Genomic DNA, 18,275 nt, shown 5'->3' with positions numbered 1-18,275 from the left:
AAAGTTCAAAGGATCTCCTGTGCGTCCGTACACACAGAAAATATGTACGGCCGATTGCAACATGTGGGCCTAGAAATTCGTCACAGGACATTGTAGTCCTCTTCAGCCAATCATAGATCGACAACGCATTTGACGAAACCACCCTGGTTTTCCCAATCCGCTCTTTTTCTAAATCAAACCGCATCATCTTCCAATGTTGTTTTATAAGCTTCTGTTTATTGTACTCCCCCAATAGAACCACTCTTTTTTTTTTTAGTTATTTCTTTTAATGTAATAATTTATTATTTTTTTAATACAGAAGAAAAATAATAAAAATAATTTTTTAACTATATTTATAAAACAAAGATAATATAATTATAAAATATTAAAAATTAATTTTAAAGTATATTTTAATTATAATATATAAAATAACTAAATTTATTTAAACTATTTAAAAAATATTTTTTAAAAAATTTAATTTTTAATTTTTAAAACATAATGTAATTAACATATTTATTTTCTTATTTTTTAAAGTTAAACAATTTAATTTTTAAATTTTAATTTTATTCAAATTGAATATATTTTTCATTAATTTTTTTAAATCAACGAGATTCATATAATTAAAAGTGAAATATTATATTTTATCTTTAAAATACCTTTATTTTAATTTTATTTTCTTTATTTATTCTTTTTTCTTCTTTCATTTTATCCTTTTTCTTTCTGCTCCATTCTTCAATTCCTTCTCCTCCTTTTTCTTCTTCTAACCATTTCTCCCTTCTCCAAACATGACTTGTCTTTTTCTCTACTCCAAGTTGTCATCGATAAAAAGTGATAATAAAGTTTTTGACAATGAATTGTTTGTTGAAAAAGAGATTTTTAAATTTGGCGAAATCAAATTTTAAACAATAAAATATTAAATTTTAAAAAAATAATTGAATTATTTTTTTGTTAATAATAATTTTTTATAAAATAAATTTTTAGTTTGAATAAAATTAAAATTGAGATATTGAAGCGTTAGTTTTAAAAATAAAAAAATAAATTTATTAATTATAATATATTTTAAAATTTTAATTTTTTTATTTAAATATAATACGTGCATCTGAATAAATTTAAAAAATTTCGCTAATATATTTTTGATTTTATTCTTTTATTATAATCCGACGCACTAAACAGTGAATTCAAATTTTATAAAAACATGGACGTTATAAATAGAAGCATAACAAAATAAAAACAAAAATTCTGGGATTCTCACCTCTCTTTTATTTATTTATTTTTCTCTATCTTTATATACAAACATAGACTTCCTCTTCTCCCTGCACAGAGAGAAGCTAGAAGCAGCACGCGCTGCAACTGATACCCAGAGAGAGAGATACCTCGCTTTCTTCTTTTGATTCTTCTTCTTCTTCCTTATTATTATTATTATTAGCTCTGTGGGTTGCGTCGTGCAGCTTGGAATTCTGGGTGGATTCACAGTTTCCTCCTGAAGAAGAAAAGGTAGCAGGTAGAATATGGGGCGGGGTAGGGTTCAGCTCAAGAGAATTGAGAACAAGATCAATAGGCAGGTGACTTTCTCCAAGAGAAGGTCTGGTTTGTTGAAGAAAGCCCATGAGATCTCTGTGCTTTGTGATGCTGAGGTTGCTTTGATTGTCTTCTCCACCAAGGGGAAGCTCTTTGAATACTCTACTGATTCCTGGTACGATCTTGCTTTTCCTTTTTAATGTTTTTTTTGGCTGATTTACTTTAATATGTATCTATTCTCCTTTTTGCATCTGTTTGGTATTTGATTTTGATACTGGAAGTTTTGTCTTTTACTCTATTTCTTGCTTCTGTTATTGGTTCTTGCGTGCAAATAAGCTTTAAATGAAGAATTTTATTGTTCTCTTCTTGTTTCCATTTCTTGAATGGTTTCAAGGATGATTGGGATAAATTGTGGTGGAAGAAATCATGTCCAAACAATAACAAATGGGAAATTTAAAGCTCTCTATAGATTTGGAACCTTTTACTGAAAATTTCATGCAGAAGATGGAAAACCAGAAGCTCTTTAGGTGCCCTCAGACTGAGAAATGAATTGTGAATCGACAAGCGAGTGACTCCTGTTTGGATGACAGATTAATTATTTATTAGGAAAGAAAATATTATTAATTAACTATTCCGAAAGAAAATTATTATTAATTGATAGGAAAGAAAATATTGGGTTTCACTTGGATGCAAAAAAGGTATACCCATATTATCATGTGTGGTTTTTTCTTGCCCTACACAAGAGTGACATATATGGTCCAGATGAATTCTTTGAGAAAATTAAAAACTGGTAGGCATTATGACATTTGATAAATGTCTCTTCTGTCTAAAGTAAAACATCTGCAGCTTCCCTTGAAGACTGCAGCTTCTGTATAACCAGCCAATGGAGTTACCATTACCTTGGGCTTACACACCTTTAAAATTGTTAAAATATTTTCACTTGACCTTTATGAGAATGGGCATGTAATTGTGTAACATCAATGCGTCCGAATGCACTTCCACAGAAAATTCAATAGATACCTTGAACCTTTTTGTGTTAATACATGTACTTTTTATTTTATTTATATTTTATAAAATTTAATTTTATTTATATTTTATAAAATTTAATTTTGTAAAATTAAATAGTTATACTTTATAAATATTAATTATTAATTTTAGCATGATCTCCAAAAATGAAAATTGTTGATGTATACTAGTGAAAAATAAGATTTAATGCATACTTGAGCATCATTTAAAAGTGTTCTTCTTCTTTTCCCCTTATAAGTGGATTTTGTTTTGAGGTACAACTAAAATCCATAGGGTTTCAGCATTATTGGTTGGATTGGAGACACGATTATTGTTTATAACATCAATATGACCATCTCTTTCTGAAAGTAGGAACAAACTTCCATTAAAACACGGCCCATTTGGGCATCTTTGAAGATTTTGGATAAGGATTTGCTAAATCCCATTTGTCATATGTGCATTCATATGTAATTTCTACCCCCATAATAATTAGTTAATAGTGTTTTGAAGCTACACATCTCACAGTTTCATTGTCCCTGAGACAAGAAGTATTGTTAATTTTTATTTATTTTATTTTTTTACACACATTAAAAATATAATTTTTTTATTAACTTTAAAATTATTTCCATTTTAAATATATTAATTTTTATTAAATATTAAAAAACTTTTTAAAAATAAAATAAAATTATAATAATCAATTTATATTAAATGCTATTCTATAATGAAGTAAATATTTACTATAAATATTTTATTTTTAATAAATTAATTTGATATAAACAGTTTTAAGAGATACCTGACATTCAAATCCTGAACTTTTTTCCTACACAGTTCAATTCATTGTTGGACTCTGAAACTTGTCAACTTGATTGTATGTTTCACTTTGTACCTTAGTGTTTCAGCTTTGTCTTTTTGCATTTTTTTTTAAAATTATTGTTGTACAGTTTGTTGGCAAGTTCTTCAACTTAATTTATTGAAAATTTTAATTTTCTGTGGAGTTTAAACTCATAAAATAATTTAATTTCCACAAATATAAATTAATTTATAATATTTTTAACTATAAATTTAAAAAGATTGTCATAACTACATATTAGGTAAAAAGAAAAAAAATATTTATAGGATGCATTGTTTTACGTTGTGGTTTTCTGCTTTTGTTTTTTATTTGATAAAAGTAGGTAATTTGTTCTGTTATATTTTATTATTACTACTTATTAAAAAATATTTTTAAATCAAAAAATTAAAATTATAAATTATAAATATTAATTTTCTTATAACAAATTCTTATCACACTATTATTTTTCTTTATAATCTTTTATCATATTATTATTATTATTAAAAATTTCAAGATCCATCAGCTTTACTTATTTTTTGTAAATATATTTTTATTAATTTATAAATATGTTTTTTATTTTATTATAAAAAATTTATTAATTATTTATATTTTAAAAAATATATTAAATATCTTTAAAATTTTAAAAAATTTATTCATTAATTCTTTATTTAATCATATGATATAAAAAAACTTATTAATTGTTTGCTTGAAAACGTGTTTAAAAATTTAATTAGTTATTTTATTAATTTTAATTATTAACTGTCAATAATATGAAAAAATTTATTAATTAATTCTTTAATTTTATAAAAATATTTATTAAAGAGATTCTAAATTTTTTCACTATAAAAATAAATTAATAGACTTTTTAAAATTTCAAATACATTTTAATATATTTTTCATAATCAATATATTAATTAATAAGTTTTTTTACACTACACACCAATCAAATATTAATTTTTTGTTATAATATTATATAGTTTATAAAAATAATATATTATTTAGTTTTATATGTAATTATTTATAAAATTATTTTATTATTAAATATTATATTTTAAAAAATAATTTATTACTTATTTTTATTTAAAAAATTTGTAAATTTATTTCTATAGAAACCATTTTTAAAAAATAATTTTTAAGAAAGAAAAAACAAAAATTAAAAAATTGTTTTTAATTTTAAAAAAATAAAATAGGAAATCCTAGGGCGTTACTAAACACCCACTTAAATTAACTTCTCACAAATTTAGTTATTAAATCATTAATAACAGATGTGCTTTTTTTTTTTTTATACTCTTACATGTAAAACTCAATCTACTCTTTATTAATACAAAAATTTTAGTTAAAAAATTATATATTTGTGCTGAAAAAATATTTTTTAACGGAAACTAATTCAGAGATTTACTCTGCCTTGGGAAGTGAAATCTTTATAATCCTTTGTTTAAAATTAGTGGAAAATATATATATTTTTTTTATGCAAATGAAATTCTTTTCAAATAAAATTTTTTAACTTCAAATAAATTAGAATTTTCATTATAAAAATGAAAATTTTAAAAAATAATTTAATGAGCTTTTACATTTTTTTTTATTTCAACATGAAGTATACTCCTTTACTAAGAATGAATGAAAAAAAAAACATTAAATCTCACTTCAAGATGAAATGAATTTCAAAATATATTAAATCATTATTTCTTTTATTATAGTTATTTCTTTCTCTCCTCTATAATTTATCTTAAAACTTTTCTCATTTGGTTACTCTCCTTTACTTTTTTTTTTCACAGATTTGTTCAGTGATAGTGGGGGTTTTCTTTACTCTACTGATCTCAACAAACGCATGGGGAGGATCGTTTTAGATAAAGAATCACATTTATAAATATATGAAACTATATTCAAATTAAAAATTTATGTCTCCAAAACAAAACAAATTTTGAGGTTTAATTTAAATGATTTCTTATAAAAAAATTCAATAAATTTTTTGTTTGCAGAATTAAATAGATTAATAAGCATTATCATTTATCGTTCAATGTAAAGATTTTATGCCTTAAACTCATGCATTACACTTGCATTTTCCTATCACATTTTGTTCAAAATAATGAAAAATCTTATCAAAATTTCAACATGCCATTCAAATGAGAAAATATAATTACTTTTACTCATATGTAGTAATAAAAATTTTTAGATAAATTCAATTTAATATGAATCCAAAATTTTATGTGATTTTTTCCAGACCCACTTATTTGTACATTTATCATAAATGGTGGATTGTACCTAGGTAAGTTTTTTCCATTATTGCATTAAAAAACCATTTTCCTTTTCTTTCCATATTTCTGGGAATGCTTTAAAGAGTCATTTTACCATAATTTTAAACAATAATAATAGTCTCCACTTGTTTATTTGGGAATTTCTTTTTAATTTTTGACAATGTTGCAAATTTTAAATAAATAAAAATGTAAAAAATTTAATATATTCAAGTAAATCCAATAGATTTTTTAAACAAAGTTGAGGTGAAAATTATATAGTAGGCCTTCAGTATAAGGATACTTGTGTCATTCTTCTGGTATTAACATACAACATTGCGTTGTATGCATTTCTATACGAAAACTAAGTGCTTCCTAGGAGATTGCAACTAAAATTTCTTTTGCCATGCTTTAAAGTTAATTGTATGAATGCCAGCTTTTTAGATTTTGATTCAGATAGCTGAGTAGTTGACGTTTACTTTTGATTTGGTAGCAGCATGGAAAGGATACTTGAACGTTATGAGAGATACTCATATGCAGAAAGGCAGCTTGTTGAAACTGCTACCGAAACAAATGTATGTTCCCATCTACTCGCTGCATGAATTCCCAAGTGAAAGATCAGTCTTGTATATGCTCACCAAGCATTCCTTTCAAACAAAAATTTATTATTAGATTGGAATAAAAAACAAAGTGGCTGAGGTATATTATTCATCTATTAGATTTAAGTTCAAGTCCCACTCGCTCAATTCCCCGATTAAATAGGTAAAAAAAGCAAGGGTAGTTTTGCCTTAGTTGGAACTCAATTGTTTGGTTTGCTTCACATCAGAGATTAATATTCTCTCTCTCTTTTTTATACTTAATTGACTTTTTGCATCTTTCAGGCTAGCTGGACTTTGGAACATGAAAAGTTGAAGGCCAGGATAGAGGTTTTACAAAGAAACCAAAGGCATGCACACAAAATCTGACAATGATTGATTGAAACATGAAGGGATATGTCGCTTTCAACCTTTTTTTTAATACATATATATGTTTATAGGCATTTCATGGGGGAAGATCTTGATAACTTAAGCTTCAAAGAGCTTCAGAGTGTGGAGCACCAGATTGATTCTGCTCTTAAGCACATAAGGACAAAAAAGGTAACTAAAAGCAAGGCAAGGCTTAGGTGATGTTTGCTCCACAGATAGGATATGTGACTGAGTGCATCTTTTTTCATGCGCAGAATCAATTGATGTATGAATCCATTTCAGAACTACAGAAGAAGGTGAGTCCAACCTGCCTGTCTCTATTTCCATAGCCCCAAAAAGTCTAAGGAATATATGCAGTGTTGATATGGTTGATTATATTGTGGAAGGTGTTCGACTGTGTGGGTATAAACTTGTGATTCGCAAATAGTTCAGTTCTTTCTATGGGTCAATGATCATTTCATTCCCTTTACAGGATAAGGCATTGCAGGAGCAAAACAACCAACTTGCAAAGAAGGTGATGTTTCTACACTTTCTCAGTTTCTCCAAAATGTGTTCTCCCATCATACAACTAAGACGATGCTTTGAACCAAAACCAGGTTAAGGAGAAGGAGAAGGAAATTGCGCAGCAGACTCAGAAGGAGCAACAGAGTCACACAAGTGTAGATTCATCTACTATTCAACCACCACCAATGCAGCCTTTGAACTTAAGGTCCTTCTCTCTCTCTGTGTGTGATACTTTGCTATTAAACAATGCCATTCCTGAGCTAAAGGAGGTGCTTTAAGTTTTTAATATAGAGGTAGGGAGGTACAATTATTACTAGGTTAAGTCTATGACTCTGAACTAAATAAGGGCTTTAATTACGGAAAATTTTTACTTGATGTTTATACATTTAATCAATATAAAGTCACAAATATACTTTTATAAGTGGGACTTATCATCAGAATTTTAATATATAAAACATTCTTGCATTGGCATGCACAGATGCAGAAAAGAATCATCCTTTAATTACAGAATGATGCATATTTTTATGTATGTATGAAAATACTGAAGTAGGGAACATGTATAAAAATGCATCCAATGCAGAGGCAACAGAGGGGAAGATGAAACAACTCCAATGCAACATCGAAGCAATACGCTTCTGCCAGCTTGGTTGCTTCCCCACATGAACGAGTAAACAAAGGGAGATGAAAAAATTTTGATGGGCTATGCATAGTAAGATGCTGGCAAGTAAGGTACTCCTATTAATTATATAAAGGATATATTTTCAGTTTGTTGATGCACTCTCTCCAATATAGCATTATTTTCCATTTATAAGTTTCAACTATGTATGTATTTCAAGTAAAGCTCGTATGGCATCAACTGTCGAGTTCTCTTGTATATGTAAATCTCTCTTTATTATTGTACTCATATTATATGTATCTGTATATCCTACATGTACCTAAATGGAGTTAATGCGAAATTTTCTGAATTTTATAGCCGTAGTTTGTCTAATGAAACTATGTAAAATACATGGAGAAATATAAATTTTTAAATTTGGTGTCTATATGTTTATAAGATACTAAAACCATCTCCAGCGTTACGCGAAATTTTATTCTAATATTGGAGATGGCTTTCAACACAGCACCAAAATTCAACGAAATTTTGGTGCTAAACTATAGTGTCACGTCATATTTTAGCAGCTCTATATACTTTTTTTTCTTGTTAATTTATAATATAGTCTAAAACTTTATAATTTTTATCATAGTAAAAGATTTTATTATTTGAGTATTTAAAATTTTTTAATGAAATTCTTATTTTTTTACCCTTTTATAATTATAAAAATTTAATTTAAATTAATATATTATCAATTATAAATAGTATTTATGATAAATTAATTAATTTATTTAATTAATATATTTTTATAATTAGTATATTTTTATTTATCTAAAATATAATTGAATATTTGAATATCAATGAAAATATAAAATATATAAATATATAGAGTGAATATATAAAATTATATAAAATTTTTAAATGAAATAAATAAATAAGATTAAAGTAAAATAAATAATATAATACTAAAAAAATATATACAGAATTTGTTTTTTATGTTAAAAATAATACAGAAAAATTAAAATGATATTGTGTCATTTTAATTTTAATATTTTACATTAAAATAGTAAAAACAATGGTGACGACCATTAACAGTAATAATTAGGTTTGCTTAGGATAAGGGCGAATCTTATCCATCCGAGCACCGGGAATTGTGGCTAAATACCTATTAATCCATTCAAAGGGCAATGGATAAGTCATGTCACCTCATCACCAAGAGCCAATAAAAGTTATCAATAATAAATACACTAATTATAAAATCACAATATACATTAAAATATTTTATAAATCATTAAAATATGATTTATTTTTGTTCCATAAATTTCATCCATGGGTTTGTATGACAGAAAAAAGAAAAGATAATAATGAAATTGTTGGGTATAAAACAGTTGCGAGTGTTGTGTGATCAGCATTTAAGGTTGTGGAGGCCTTTTTTCCTTATCCCCAATAATGAGAAATTGGCTTTTAGTGAAAGAAAAATTTTGCAATTGTACCATTCTCTTGTAAATTTCCAAGACCTTTTTTCCCCAATAATCTGCATTCTTTGCAGATCCCTTCTCTGATAAATTTGCTTAATTTCATCTAAATACAAACAATTTTCTGTGTTTTTTTTTTTCAAATCAAGAATAAAAAATGGGTTCCTTGCTATTTTTATTTTAATGCAAAATGGTATATAGATCAACTTGCACTGGTGAAAGTATCCACCACAATTTTATGTTAACAAAATAGTGATTTTTTTAAATAATATATATATAAATAATAAGAAATGTGAATCAAATTTTGACATCTTTTGTTGTCCAAATTAAAGGGTGTTGTCATTTTGCTTGCAAGTCAAACAGAGAGTGGAAGAAAATGCCAACAAGAAAGAGAGGCAGTCGCTTGGAATCATTTTAGCAATTGATCATTAATTTTTTAAAAAAAAAAAAAGATTATTCACTTTTTTACTTGTTTGTTTAATGGTAAAAAAATATATTTTTTTAGATTTAAATTCTACTTCCCAATTTTTTACTAAAAAAAAACTATTAAAATCTTTTTGCATATCAACAAGAAATCCCCAATCATTAATGAAAAACCACCTTATCTAATTTTTATATATTGATATTATTTTAATTTTACATAAATAATTTTCCATCAATATTTATTGTCACCAATCATAATAAGGGGGATCTCATACACATTTTATAATTAATAATTTTTTCAATCATTGTCTTGTTATCATAAGACATTGAGTACATTAAATTACTAATTTAATATTTAAATATTTATTTTATTATGTTAAATATTTGAAATTTAAAATTTAAAAACTCTATAATTTTAACGGTGTTAGATTTAGTCTGATGAAAAATACATCTGACTAAATCTGAGAGATCTTAAATTTTATTTTTTTTATATTTAAAAAAAAAATTCCATAGATAAGAATTTAAAAATTATATTTATACTCATGTTTTATGATTAGGGATGAATCATCACATTATCAAAATGATTATCTTACAGTGCAGAAGACATAAAATTGGAAATGTTCATTCTCTATCTTTAAATATTGCTTCTTAATTGATTAATGAAAATAAATAAATAAAAAATACAGAGCATGTCTCTCAAGTCAATAATTGAAGGAATGAGTGCATGTATTGTCTGCCATAAGTCAATGGCTTCGTGTGATGGCCTTCTTACAAATCATTGAGGAAACTGTGTCGAATAAGTCCTGAGTTCATATCTTCATGGCAAGCACGTTGAAGAACAGGCCACCCACATAGAATTCCCGAGAAACAAACAAACACACTTCATTAATAAGCTAGACTTTCAAGTCGAAGCAACCGGCTGCCACTGCTACTATACAACTCATATATACATTGCTTAATTTCCCACCAAAAACTGTGCTAAAAAGTTATGGCTTCATCACGAACCAGATCGCCTAAAATCTGTATCAGCAGGTCCGTGGCTCGCATTCGTGTTCGTTCCCCGTCTCTTCGCGGCAAACCCAGTTCATATTCTGTCGACAAAGATCAAAAGATCGAGTTTTTGGGCAATGGAATGGAGGATTTTGGTGGGGAGAATGGGCTTGGAAATGGGAACAAGGTCATGGTGGTGGTCGATTCAAGCCTTGAAGCTAAGGGTGCTCTTGAATGGGCGCTGTCTCACACTGTTCAAAGCAAAGATACCGTTATTCTTATGTATGTTAGCAAGTCATCCAATTCCAAACAAGGTCAATTTACCAAATTCTTTCTGATATTAGAGATTAATTAGACTGATAATTTAGCTAGCAAGACAGGATACCATTTTGAGGAAAAAAATTTCCAATGCAGGTCCTGAGTGCAATTTGAAGGTTAAAAGAGCTTACGAACTTCTTCACTCTATGAAAAATATGTGTCAAAGGAAAAGACCTGGGGTAAGGCCCTCCTTCAACATATTGCATTCTAAATTTTTTTCATCCTCATTTGGAAAATTAAACAATTTTTTTTTGCAATTGGGTATTGAATTTTAACAAAAATCCAGCTATATATCAATAAATTTAGTTCAGACTTGAGATTCAAAGAGGTGTTTTGGTAGAGGGGAATAAGGATACTTTCCTGGAAAAATCGTTTGTTTCTTTGAATGTTAAGGGAAAACTAAACTTCTATATTTGGGTGTTGTTGCAGGTGCAAGTAGAGGTAGCTATACGTGAAGGGAAAGAGAAGGGACCAATCATAGTGGAAGAAGCAAAGAAACAGAGGGTGTCGCTGCTGGTCTTAGGGCAAAGAAAACGGTCGATAATGTGGCGGCTAATGAATCGGTGGACTGGAAAGAGGAAGGGTGGCGGAGCAGTGGAGTATTGTATCCAAAATTCTTCATGCATGGCAATTGCAGTGAGGAGGAAGGGCAAAAAGCTTGGAGGCTATTTGATTACCACCAAGCGGCATAAAAATTTTTGGCTTTTGGCTTAAGATGTCTTCATGATGTTTATTTTATACGGATATGGGAAAAGAATTTGTAATGGAAGTTGCAATGTTATTCGCCCGGTGGAATTGGAAATGTTTGATTTTTGAAATGGGAAAATGTAAAAGTCTCAAATGCAATATCCGGGCAATCAGAAACTATCATTAATTTTTCAGAAAAATCACTATTTAATTTCTGTTGTAAAAATTTTATTAATAAATTTTTTAATTTTATAAAAATATTTATTATTTATTCTTTTTATATTGAAAATATTTAACTGCTAAAATTAAGAATTAATTAATAAATTTTTTTAAAAAATTTAGAAACTCTTTAATATATTTTTCAAAATATATGAATTAATTAGTATATTTTTATATACTATAAGGACCAAAAAGTAAATTAAACTTTTACAGTTAATAGTGTTATGTTTACAATCTAACAGAATCATCTATTGGCATAACAATGTCAAGTAATTATTTTATTTAGTGGAGTTCAAATTTGATAGTTGAAAAAAAAAAAAACTTTTTTCCTTGGTAATTTAAATGAGCTCCCTAGTTTGGAGAAAACAACATATGTTCTGTTGAAAGAGAAAAAATAAGGGGATTTAATACAAAGCTTGAAATCTAATTCAACATCACTCTACCCCCTCTAGTGCAATATAAAAATTTTTTACTATTGTCAATCAAATTCTACAACTAAAAAAAAGGAGAGAAGCAAGGGCCAGATTTTTATTTTATTTTGTTTTTTCTAATTTTATCATGAAACTACCACTGAACATTTATAAACATGAATAAATACTTGAATATGTACACTTGTATCATTATGCCATGCTAACATCACCAAGATATATTATCAGATAAAGTTGATGCTTTACTCTTGTTGAGGTTGAACTTCTTATCCACGCTCAACTCTGATTCAGTTAGTAGTTCAAGGCTGATGAGATATCCTTTCATTTTCCTGGTGCTGTTGAGGGTGGAAGCCGCCTCGAAAGATCAAATGCAGCTTTCCTTTTCTTTCTTTTCACGGTTTGTCACGACCAATGCGTGCAAGAATCAATTTTATGAAGCTAAGAGAGGAGAAAAGAAAATAAAAAAAAATTAAAAAAACCCCTCAACATACGAGATACTACTTCAACATGTTTTTCTGCGCCTCCATAATGTAACCATGATGAACTGCGATTCTGTGCAGTTGATCATATCCTGCTAATACTCCAGCTCCAGCAATTCCAACAAGCATATTTGCAGTAACTCCTCGGTATAGTGCTGTGAAACCCTCGAGGCGAATGATCTCACGAAATGCATGCAATGCATTATGATACTTCACAGGTTGTCCAGAGGTCAGCATCATTCTCCGTCTCAAAGTGTCGAAGGGGTATGCACAGACCCCAGAGACTGTGGTGATACTCCAACCCAACAAGAAGCTAGCCAAGAAATTCCCCTGCAAAATACATAAATATTTAAATTACATTGTCAACTGTGAAAAATGACGTTCCCACCCTCATAACCCCCATGAACTCTGTTTACTAGCCTTCAGGAAATGAACCCATGATAAGTGACAAACTTGACTATGGTATACACTTGAATTATTTTTTTATGAACTTTGTCAACCGTCCCTAACAAATGCTCAAGATAAATATAGAACTTATATTTGATATTAGACTATCCCCTAGATGGCCTCCCAAGTTTTGGGTTCCACAGCACTAAATATCCACATATTGAAGTTTAGAATCTTGCTTTAGGGAAGTGCTAATGGAATCAAAAGAGGCCCTGGATTGATGGAGATGTGAATTCGTTTTGAAATAGATGAATCCTTTGCCACACTGGGTGGCAACCAGAGGTGGAGGTGCTTACCTCAAATGATCCCACCAAAATGATGGGCTTCATGGTGTCGTAGATGCCAAAGTACATGCCACGATACAGGGTGATACCCATTATTGAAACCCCAAATCCCCGATACAGGCCTGCCATTCCATCACTTGATAAGGTTTTGCTGTATACATCAAGTAATCCTTTAAACTGCCGTTGACCATTAATTGGGCACTCCTTTGCATCAGTCCCTAACCGGGTACGTGCATAATCCAAATGATACAAAAGAAGTGAAGTTGTTGCCCCAGCAGCACTACCTGAAGCCAGGTTTCCAGCAAACCACTTTATGTAACCATCTTTCTCTTTTGAATGTCCAAAAAGGCTTTTGAAATAACCTTTGAATGCAAAATTGAAAGCCTATGGACAATCGAGCATCTGTTTCAGTAATTAAATTAGGCAAGACCATATGAACAGGACCATGTGATGATAAAAAGCTCAAAGAAACAAGCAAGGCAACAAACTAAATTGGAGAATAATAAACTAAATATTCCTCTCATTATGTTCTGTTGAGCAGAGTGTTGCGTATACCATTGCACTAGGATCACAAACTTGCGCCTAAAGGTTACTTTCTTCTTCTCTTCCACTAAAGCTCTATTCTTGAAATTCTGCATCATGGAAGTACAATCTTTGGCACAGATGTTTCTTAATAGAGTGGAGGAAAGTATGGACAGAAGATTAAAAGAACAAGATAAGTGGCTAGATCAAAGATTTGAAAAAGTGAACTAGAAAATGGGAAGGCTGGATCAGAAAATGGAAAGGTTAGATCAGAAAGTGGAAAGATTGAGCAATCAATTCAGATGAAAATTGAGAAGGTTGCAGTATTTGTTAATAAAGATCAACATTTTGAAAACCCTGGTGAAGAACAAGATAACTTATCTGAAACTTCCAATAAGAAAAAGACACTGAGATGGACAAGATTTTATTGTTGTATGTCTAGTGAAAGTGATTTTTATGAGGAGGAGAATGATGAAGGTGGTGATGGGAAACTAGAATCTGCAATGGGGATATAGAAGCTACAACTGAACTTGCTGCAGAAATTTTGGGATATTCTTGAAAACAAGAAAGATAAAGGAGTTACAAAAAGTGTGAATGTTGCAAGTAATTGGCAGAATATTAGGAGATAATATGGTGAGATGATGTTGTAATCCTATAATTCTCATGGAAGATGGATGGAAAATATCAAGAAGGGAAAGGAAGAAAGTTCAGCCATCAAGGAGAATTGTGATTTTGAAGAAACAAGCACGGGAAATTTAGAGAAGGAAAAAAATTTTAATTCTTTGTCAATTCTTGGGACATTTCAGCTGAAGCATGTGATGGAAGTTAACATTTGGTATTCCAAATTCAGGAAATTAACTAGCCAGCGCGGGATTCTCACCTTCTTCCAGCTGAGGCCTGAGGGCAAAGAAGCACCTGAAATTCATTCCAGTCCCTGCCTTTTCATTCTTGAGGACAAGAATGATTTCAAGGAGTAGGGAACAATATGACTAAGGAATAAAGTAGTAGTAGATTAGTCTGTCCATATAATAGTATTCTCTTCAGTCAGTTATCATCAAGTGGGAGTGTGGGACAAAGCTCTGAGACTATGACATTGACCAAGTTTTGATATTATTTTATTAACTTTAAAAAATGATTTAATAATTGGTTTTTATGCTTTAACAATAGTGAAGCAAGTCTTTTAAAAAAGTCAGTAAAATGCAGAAAGTCCCCATTTATGAAATGAATAACTTGCACAATGGCACTTGTAAAGAGGCAAATGAAACAACCCTGTATCATGCAACATAAACTTTTACAGCAAATAATTAAGCAACATTGTCAAACAATTAGCTTTAAAGCCAAAGTTGTGGAGTATCATTAAGAGAAAGGTAAGAACCTGAGTTGGGAAATATCGTATGACATTGGCCTGGTTGCCTCTCCAAAAAGACAACACACCTTCTTCTCTCAAGATTCTTCTAAAGCAATCACTAACTCCCACATATGGTCTTTTGAGTTGACCTCTTTTAATCATCTCTCCTTGATTCTGCAATAAAAGTTTCACTCTTTCAATTGGTGCTGCAGCACTCTTCGATGCCAATGCTGCCATTCCTCCCATCATAAAATCAGCAGAAAATTTTTCAGATTTTCTAGCCATTTCTATCAGCTCCCTTTATATCTAAGCCCTGCAAATATAAGAAAGGAACACATCTTTTAATTGAACAAAAGGTTTTAAGGAGCAGAGAGAGAGAGGGAGAGGGATGGGGAGGGAGGGAGACGGGGAGAGAGAACAGAAATATTAATGCACAGCCACAAAAGAAACAAGAACACAAAAGAAAGCAACTTATCTGAAAATTCAATCTAGTTATCAATCAGTCAAAACAACATACTGAAACACTGAAATAACAACCCATATAACTTTTAATAACAACATAACACACACACACACAATAAAATGGACACTAGTTCTAATAACAATACAAAAGAATTACTGAGATACCAGTAATAACCTAGACACCAAGATTCTCTACACGAGTATTTCCTAAGGGTTTTCCTAGAATAAGTAGTACTAAACTGGCTAACTGGGCGCGTAAAGTTCACTACATTGGCTGAGTCCAAACAACAAAGTCCATATCAAAACAAATAAAACCCTTTTATTTACATTATTTGATCAAAAACCTCTAAAACTCAAGCTTCAAAAATAAAAAAATAAAAGCAAATTGATGTTAAATGTTCACCAATTATGGAAGCTAAAAACACCCAATAATTCAACTTATGAAACAATCAAAATAACTAAGAATAGTGGAAGAAGAAGTGAATATGTGTTTGCCGAAAATAAGAAATTGTGAGGGTCTCAGCTTGAACAAAACTATGATGAAAGAGAATTAGGGTTGGCAGATTCTCAACGTGAGTGTGCATCTCGAGAGGGGTTATAGTGAAGGATCAAATCATGTGAACAGACAAGAAAAGAAAAGAATGTTACTGCCGATGGTCAGAATCAAAATGTACTTTTCTATCAAACAAACAGCATTACAATGCTAAATATAACACAATAAGTGTTTATCCTAAACTTTGCCTTCCTATCAGTTGGATGTCCAATATTCCTCCTTGTTATTGATATTCAGCAGTAAAGTCAGAAAGCCATTTTAAATAATAGATTCCCATGCAACTTGCATAAAGGCATATGTTAATTTTGACAGTTTGTAATATTCATATAACCAAACAACAGAGAAGAAGAGAACTTCCACAAAAGCGAGAATACCTAACACATACAGGATGTAATTAATTTGATTGCAAGTATAAGATAAGCAAGGTGCACAAGCAAGTGCAGCCTACACTGTCACACTATATTTTCAATCACTGATGGGATTTTCCATAACAAACCACCTTTGTATAACCAAACTATGAAGGAAAATAAATGAAGTTTGAACACTATTATGCAATTTCAGCACAATTTCAAGGCCACAAGCTAAAACCCAATATATTAAAAACATGTGCTTCAAGCTTGAGTTTGCATAAACAGAGGTTTTGCAAATCAACCATACCCAAAGAAGCACCTTATCAAATTAAGGTGAGGTTCTCCAAATACAATAACAGATATGCCATCCTCTATATGCCTAACTGATGAGAAATAATAACATACCAAGATAATTTAATTTAAGCTAATGATTAACACCCAATGAAACTCGTATCCGCCTCCAAATTCTGGTTGGTTACCGAGAAAACTCAGGAAAAAGACCAGCTAAAACAAATATATAATAAGAAACGATGAAAGGCCTAAAAAATTTCGGGAAAAAAAAGAAGAATTCCTTCATCGCCCGCATTTTCTCATGTAAGTTTTGTTTCTATAGGATGAATCTCTAAAGAATCCAAAAGGATAAATTAAATAGAATACAAAGTTGAAAGATGGAAAACAAAAATTCTCCATAGAACAATAGCGCTTGAAGAGAAGAGAGGAATGAAGAGTAAGAACCTGTAGGATTTTGAGACTGAAAGAGTAGCGAATTTATGGAATTTGAGGGATTTGGGCGGCAATTTTATGTTCTTCGAGTTCTATCAGCAGGGCGTAGCTTGAAAGATGTTGCTTTGCCGCAGATTCCCATGAGGCTTGGAGCTGTTTTAAGAGGCTGCCCTTTTTTTAAAATAAATAAATAGAATGACAAAACAAAACAAAACAATATTAAAATTGCAGTTTCATCCTCTAATTTGTTGCAATAGAAGATACCTCCCTGCTAGATCTGTGAATTTTTACATTTTGCCCCATTACAATATCGATGATGTTGGAGATCTAGCGCATGTATGTATGTGTCATGTCTATGCATATTGCATACATGCACAAAAAACATGTAACTCATTATAATTTTAGTATATAATGTAAATTTTAAATATGAAAATAAATAATATTTTAATTTACTAGCCATATAAGTTAAATAATATTTTTACGAATTTGGTGATTTGTCAATGAGACCATGGATTTTTGTTTATAATGGGAACATATGAATTGTGATGTTAGAGATTTGGTTCATGACCAAAATTTTTTTTTCTTTTTTTTAAATGAGAATCGAGAATTAAAGAATAAAATATGAAATTTCTCTAATTTATTTAAATATATTTATCATCAGATTAAATATCTGAATGTATTTTTTTTTTTTAGAATGTGAGTTTTTTTTTTAAATTAATATTGCTTAATTTATTTTTGGCTAAAATAATTGTTTTATGAGTCTTCGATTGTTGTTATAATGTTTTATAAAATTTTAATGTTTCTCATATTTTCCTTTTCAAAATGAAATTAATTTATTGGAAATGAGATAGAGAAATTATCAAATTAGGTTGAGAGAAAAAAAATAAAAAAACTCAATTTTGTAGGCTAAATAAAGATAAATTAGAAAGTAAAGAGAAAAGATATGT

At 29.5% G+C, this 18,275-nt stretch overlaps 3 protein-coding genes across 4 annotated transcripts; 2 read left to right on the top strand and 1 right to left on the bottom strand.

Moving 5' to 3' along the window:
* Positions 1 to 1,220: 1,220 nt before the first annotated feature.
* LOC110616822 (truncated transcription factor CAULIFLOWER A) lies at positions 1,221 to 8,003 on the top strand. Of its 2 annotated transcripts, none has more exons than XM_021759319.2 (8): positions 1,221 to 1,672; positions 6,056 to 6,137; positions 6,444 to 6,508; positions 6,599 to 6,698; positions 6,782 to 6,823; positions 7,000 to 7,041; positions 7,124 to 7,236; positions 7,612 to 8,003. In XM_021759319.2, the coding sequence occupies exons 1-8, from the start codon at positions 1,488 to 1,490 to the stop codon at positions 7,700 to 7,702; spliced, it is 720 nt and encodes a 239-aa protein (XP_021615011.1). In that variant the 5' UTR covers positions 1,221 to 1,487; the 3' UTR covers positions 7,703 to 8,003. The 2 variants fall into 2 exon arrangements, with proteins under 2 accessions (XP_021615011.1, XP_021615012.1); XM_021759320.2 differs by having other exon boundaries at positions 1,223 to 1,672; positions 6,059 to 6,137.
* A 2,165-nt stretch (positions 8,004 to 10,168) lies between these two features.
* Positions 10,169 to 11,735, top strand: LOC110618074. Its single transcript, XM_021761104.2, has 3 exons — positions 10,169 to 10,822; positions 10,923 to 11,005; positions 11,256 to 11,735. The coding sequence occupies exons 1-3, from the start codon at positions 10,507 to 10,509 to the stop codon at positions 11,538 to 11,540; spliced, it is 684 nt and encodes a 227-aa protein (XP_021616796.1). The 5' UTR covers positions 10,169 to 10,506; the 3' UTR covers positions 11,541 to 11,735.
* Positions 11,736 to 12,238: 503 nt separating this feature from the next.
* Positions 12,239 to 17,485, bottom strand: LOC110618283 (ADP,ATP carrier protein ER-ANT1). Its single transcript, XM_021761433.2, has 4 exons — positions 17,341 to 17,485; positions 15,268 to 15,553; positions 13,383 to 13,754; positions 12,239 to 12,969 (listed from the first exon to the last, which is right to left on the bottom strand). The coding sequence occupies exons 2-4, from the start codon at positions 15,523 to 15,525 to the stop codon at positions 12,658 to 12,660; spliced, it is 942 nt and encodes a 313-aa protein (XP_021617125.1). The 5' UTR covers positions 15,526 to 15,553; positions 17,341 to 17,485; the 3' UTR covers positions 12,239 to 12,657.
* Positions 17,486 to 18,275: the final 790 nt, after the last annotated feature.

This window comes from Manihot esculenta, chromosome 6 (genome assembly GCF_001659605.2).
Source record: "Manihot esculenta cultivar AM560-2 chromosome 6, M.esculenta_v8, whole genome shotgun sequence".
NCBI lineage: Eukaryota > Viridiplantae > Streptophyta > Magnoliopsida > Malpighiales > Euphorbiaceae > Manihot > Manihot esculenta.
The sequence above is the reverse complement of the archived record's forward strand: the minus strand, read 5'-3'. Positions and strand labels throughout refer to the sequence as shown.

What these genes read in the sequence shown, in the direction of transcription:
- LOC110616822 (XM_021759319.2), top strand. Translation starts at nt 1,488, where the DNA reads ATGGGGCGGGGTAGGGTTCAGCTCAAGAGAATTGAGAACAAGATCAAT. An exon ending in GAATACTCTACTGATTCCTG is followed by an intron (nt 1,673 to 6,055) that starts GTACGATCTTGC and finishes TTGATTTGGTAG; the next exon opens with CAGCATGGAAAGGATACTTG. An exon ending in ATGCAGCCTTTGAACTTAAG is followed by an intron (nt 7,237 to 7,611) that starts GTCCTTCTCTCT and finishes CATCCAATGCAG; the next exon opens with AGGCAACAGAGGGGAAGATG.
- LOC110618074 (XM_021761104.2), top strand. Translation starts at nt 10,507, where the DNA reads ATGGCTTCATCACGAACCAGATCGCCTAAAATCTGTATCAGCAGGTCC. An exon ending in GTCATCCAATTCCAAACAAG is followed by an intron (nt 10,823 to 10,922) that starts GTCAATTTACCA and finishes TTTCCAATGCAG; the next exon opens with GTCCTGAGTGCAATTTGAAG. An exon ending in GTCAAAGGAAAAGACCTGGG is followed by an intron (nt 11,006 to 11,255) that starts GTAAGGCCCTCC and finishes GTGTTGTTGCAG; the next exon opens with GTGCAAGTAGAGGTAGCTAT.
- LOC110618283 (XM_021761433.2), bottom strand. Translation starts at nt 15,525, where the DNA reads ATGGCTAGAAAATCTGAAAAATTTTCTGCTGATTTTATGATGGGAGGA. An exon ending in TACGATATTTCCCAACTCAG is followed by an intron (nt 13,755 to 15,267) that starts GTTCTTACCTTT and finishes GATTGTCCATAG; the next exon opens with GCTTTCAATTTTGCATTCAA. An exon ending in TTTTGGTGGGATCATTTGAG is followed by an intron (nt 12,970 to 13,382) that starts GTAAGCACCTCC and finishes TGTATTTTGCAG; the next exon opens with GGGAATTTCTTGGCTAGCTT.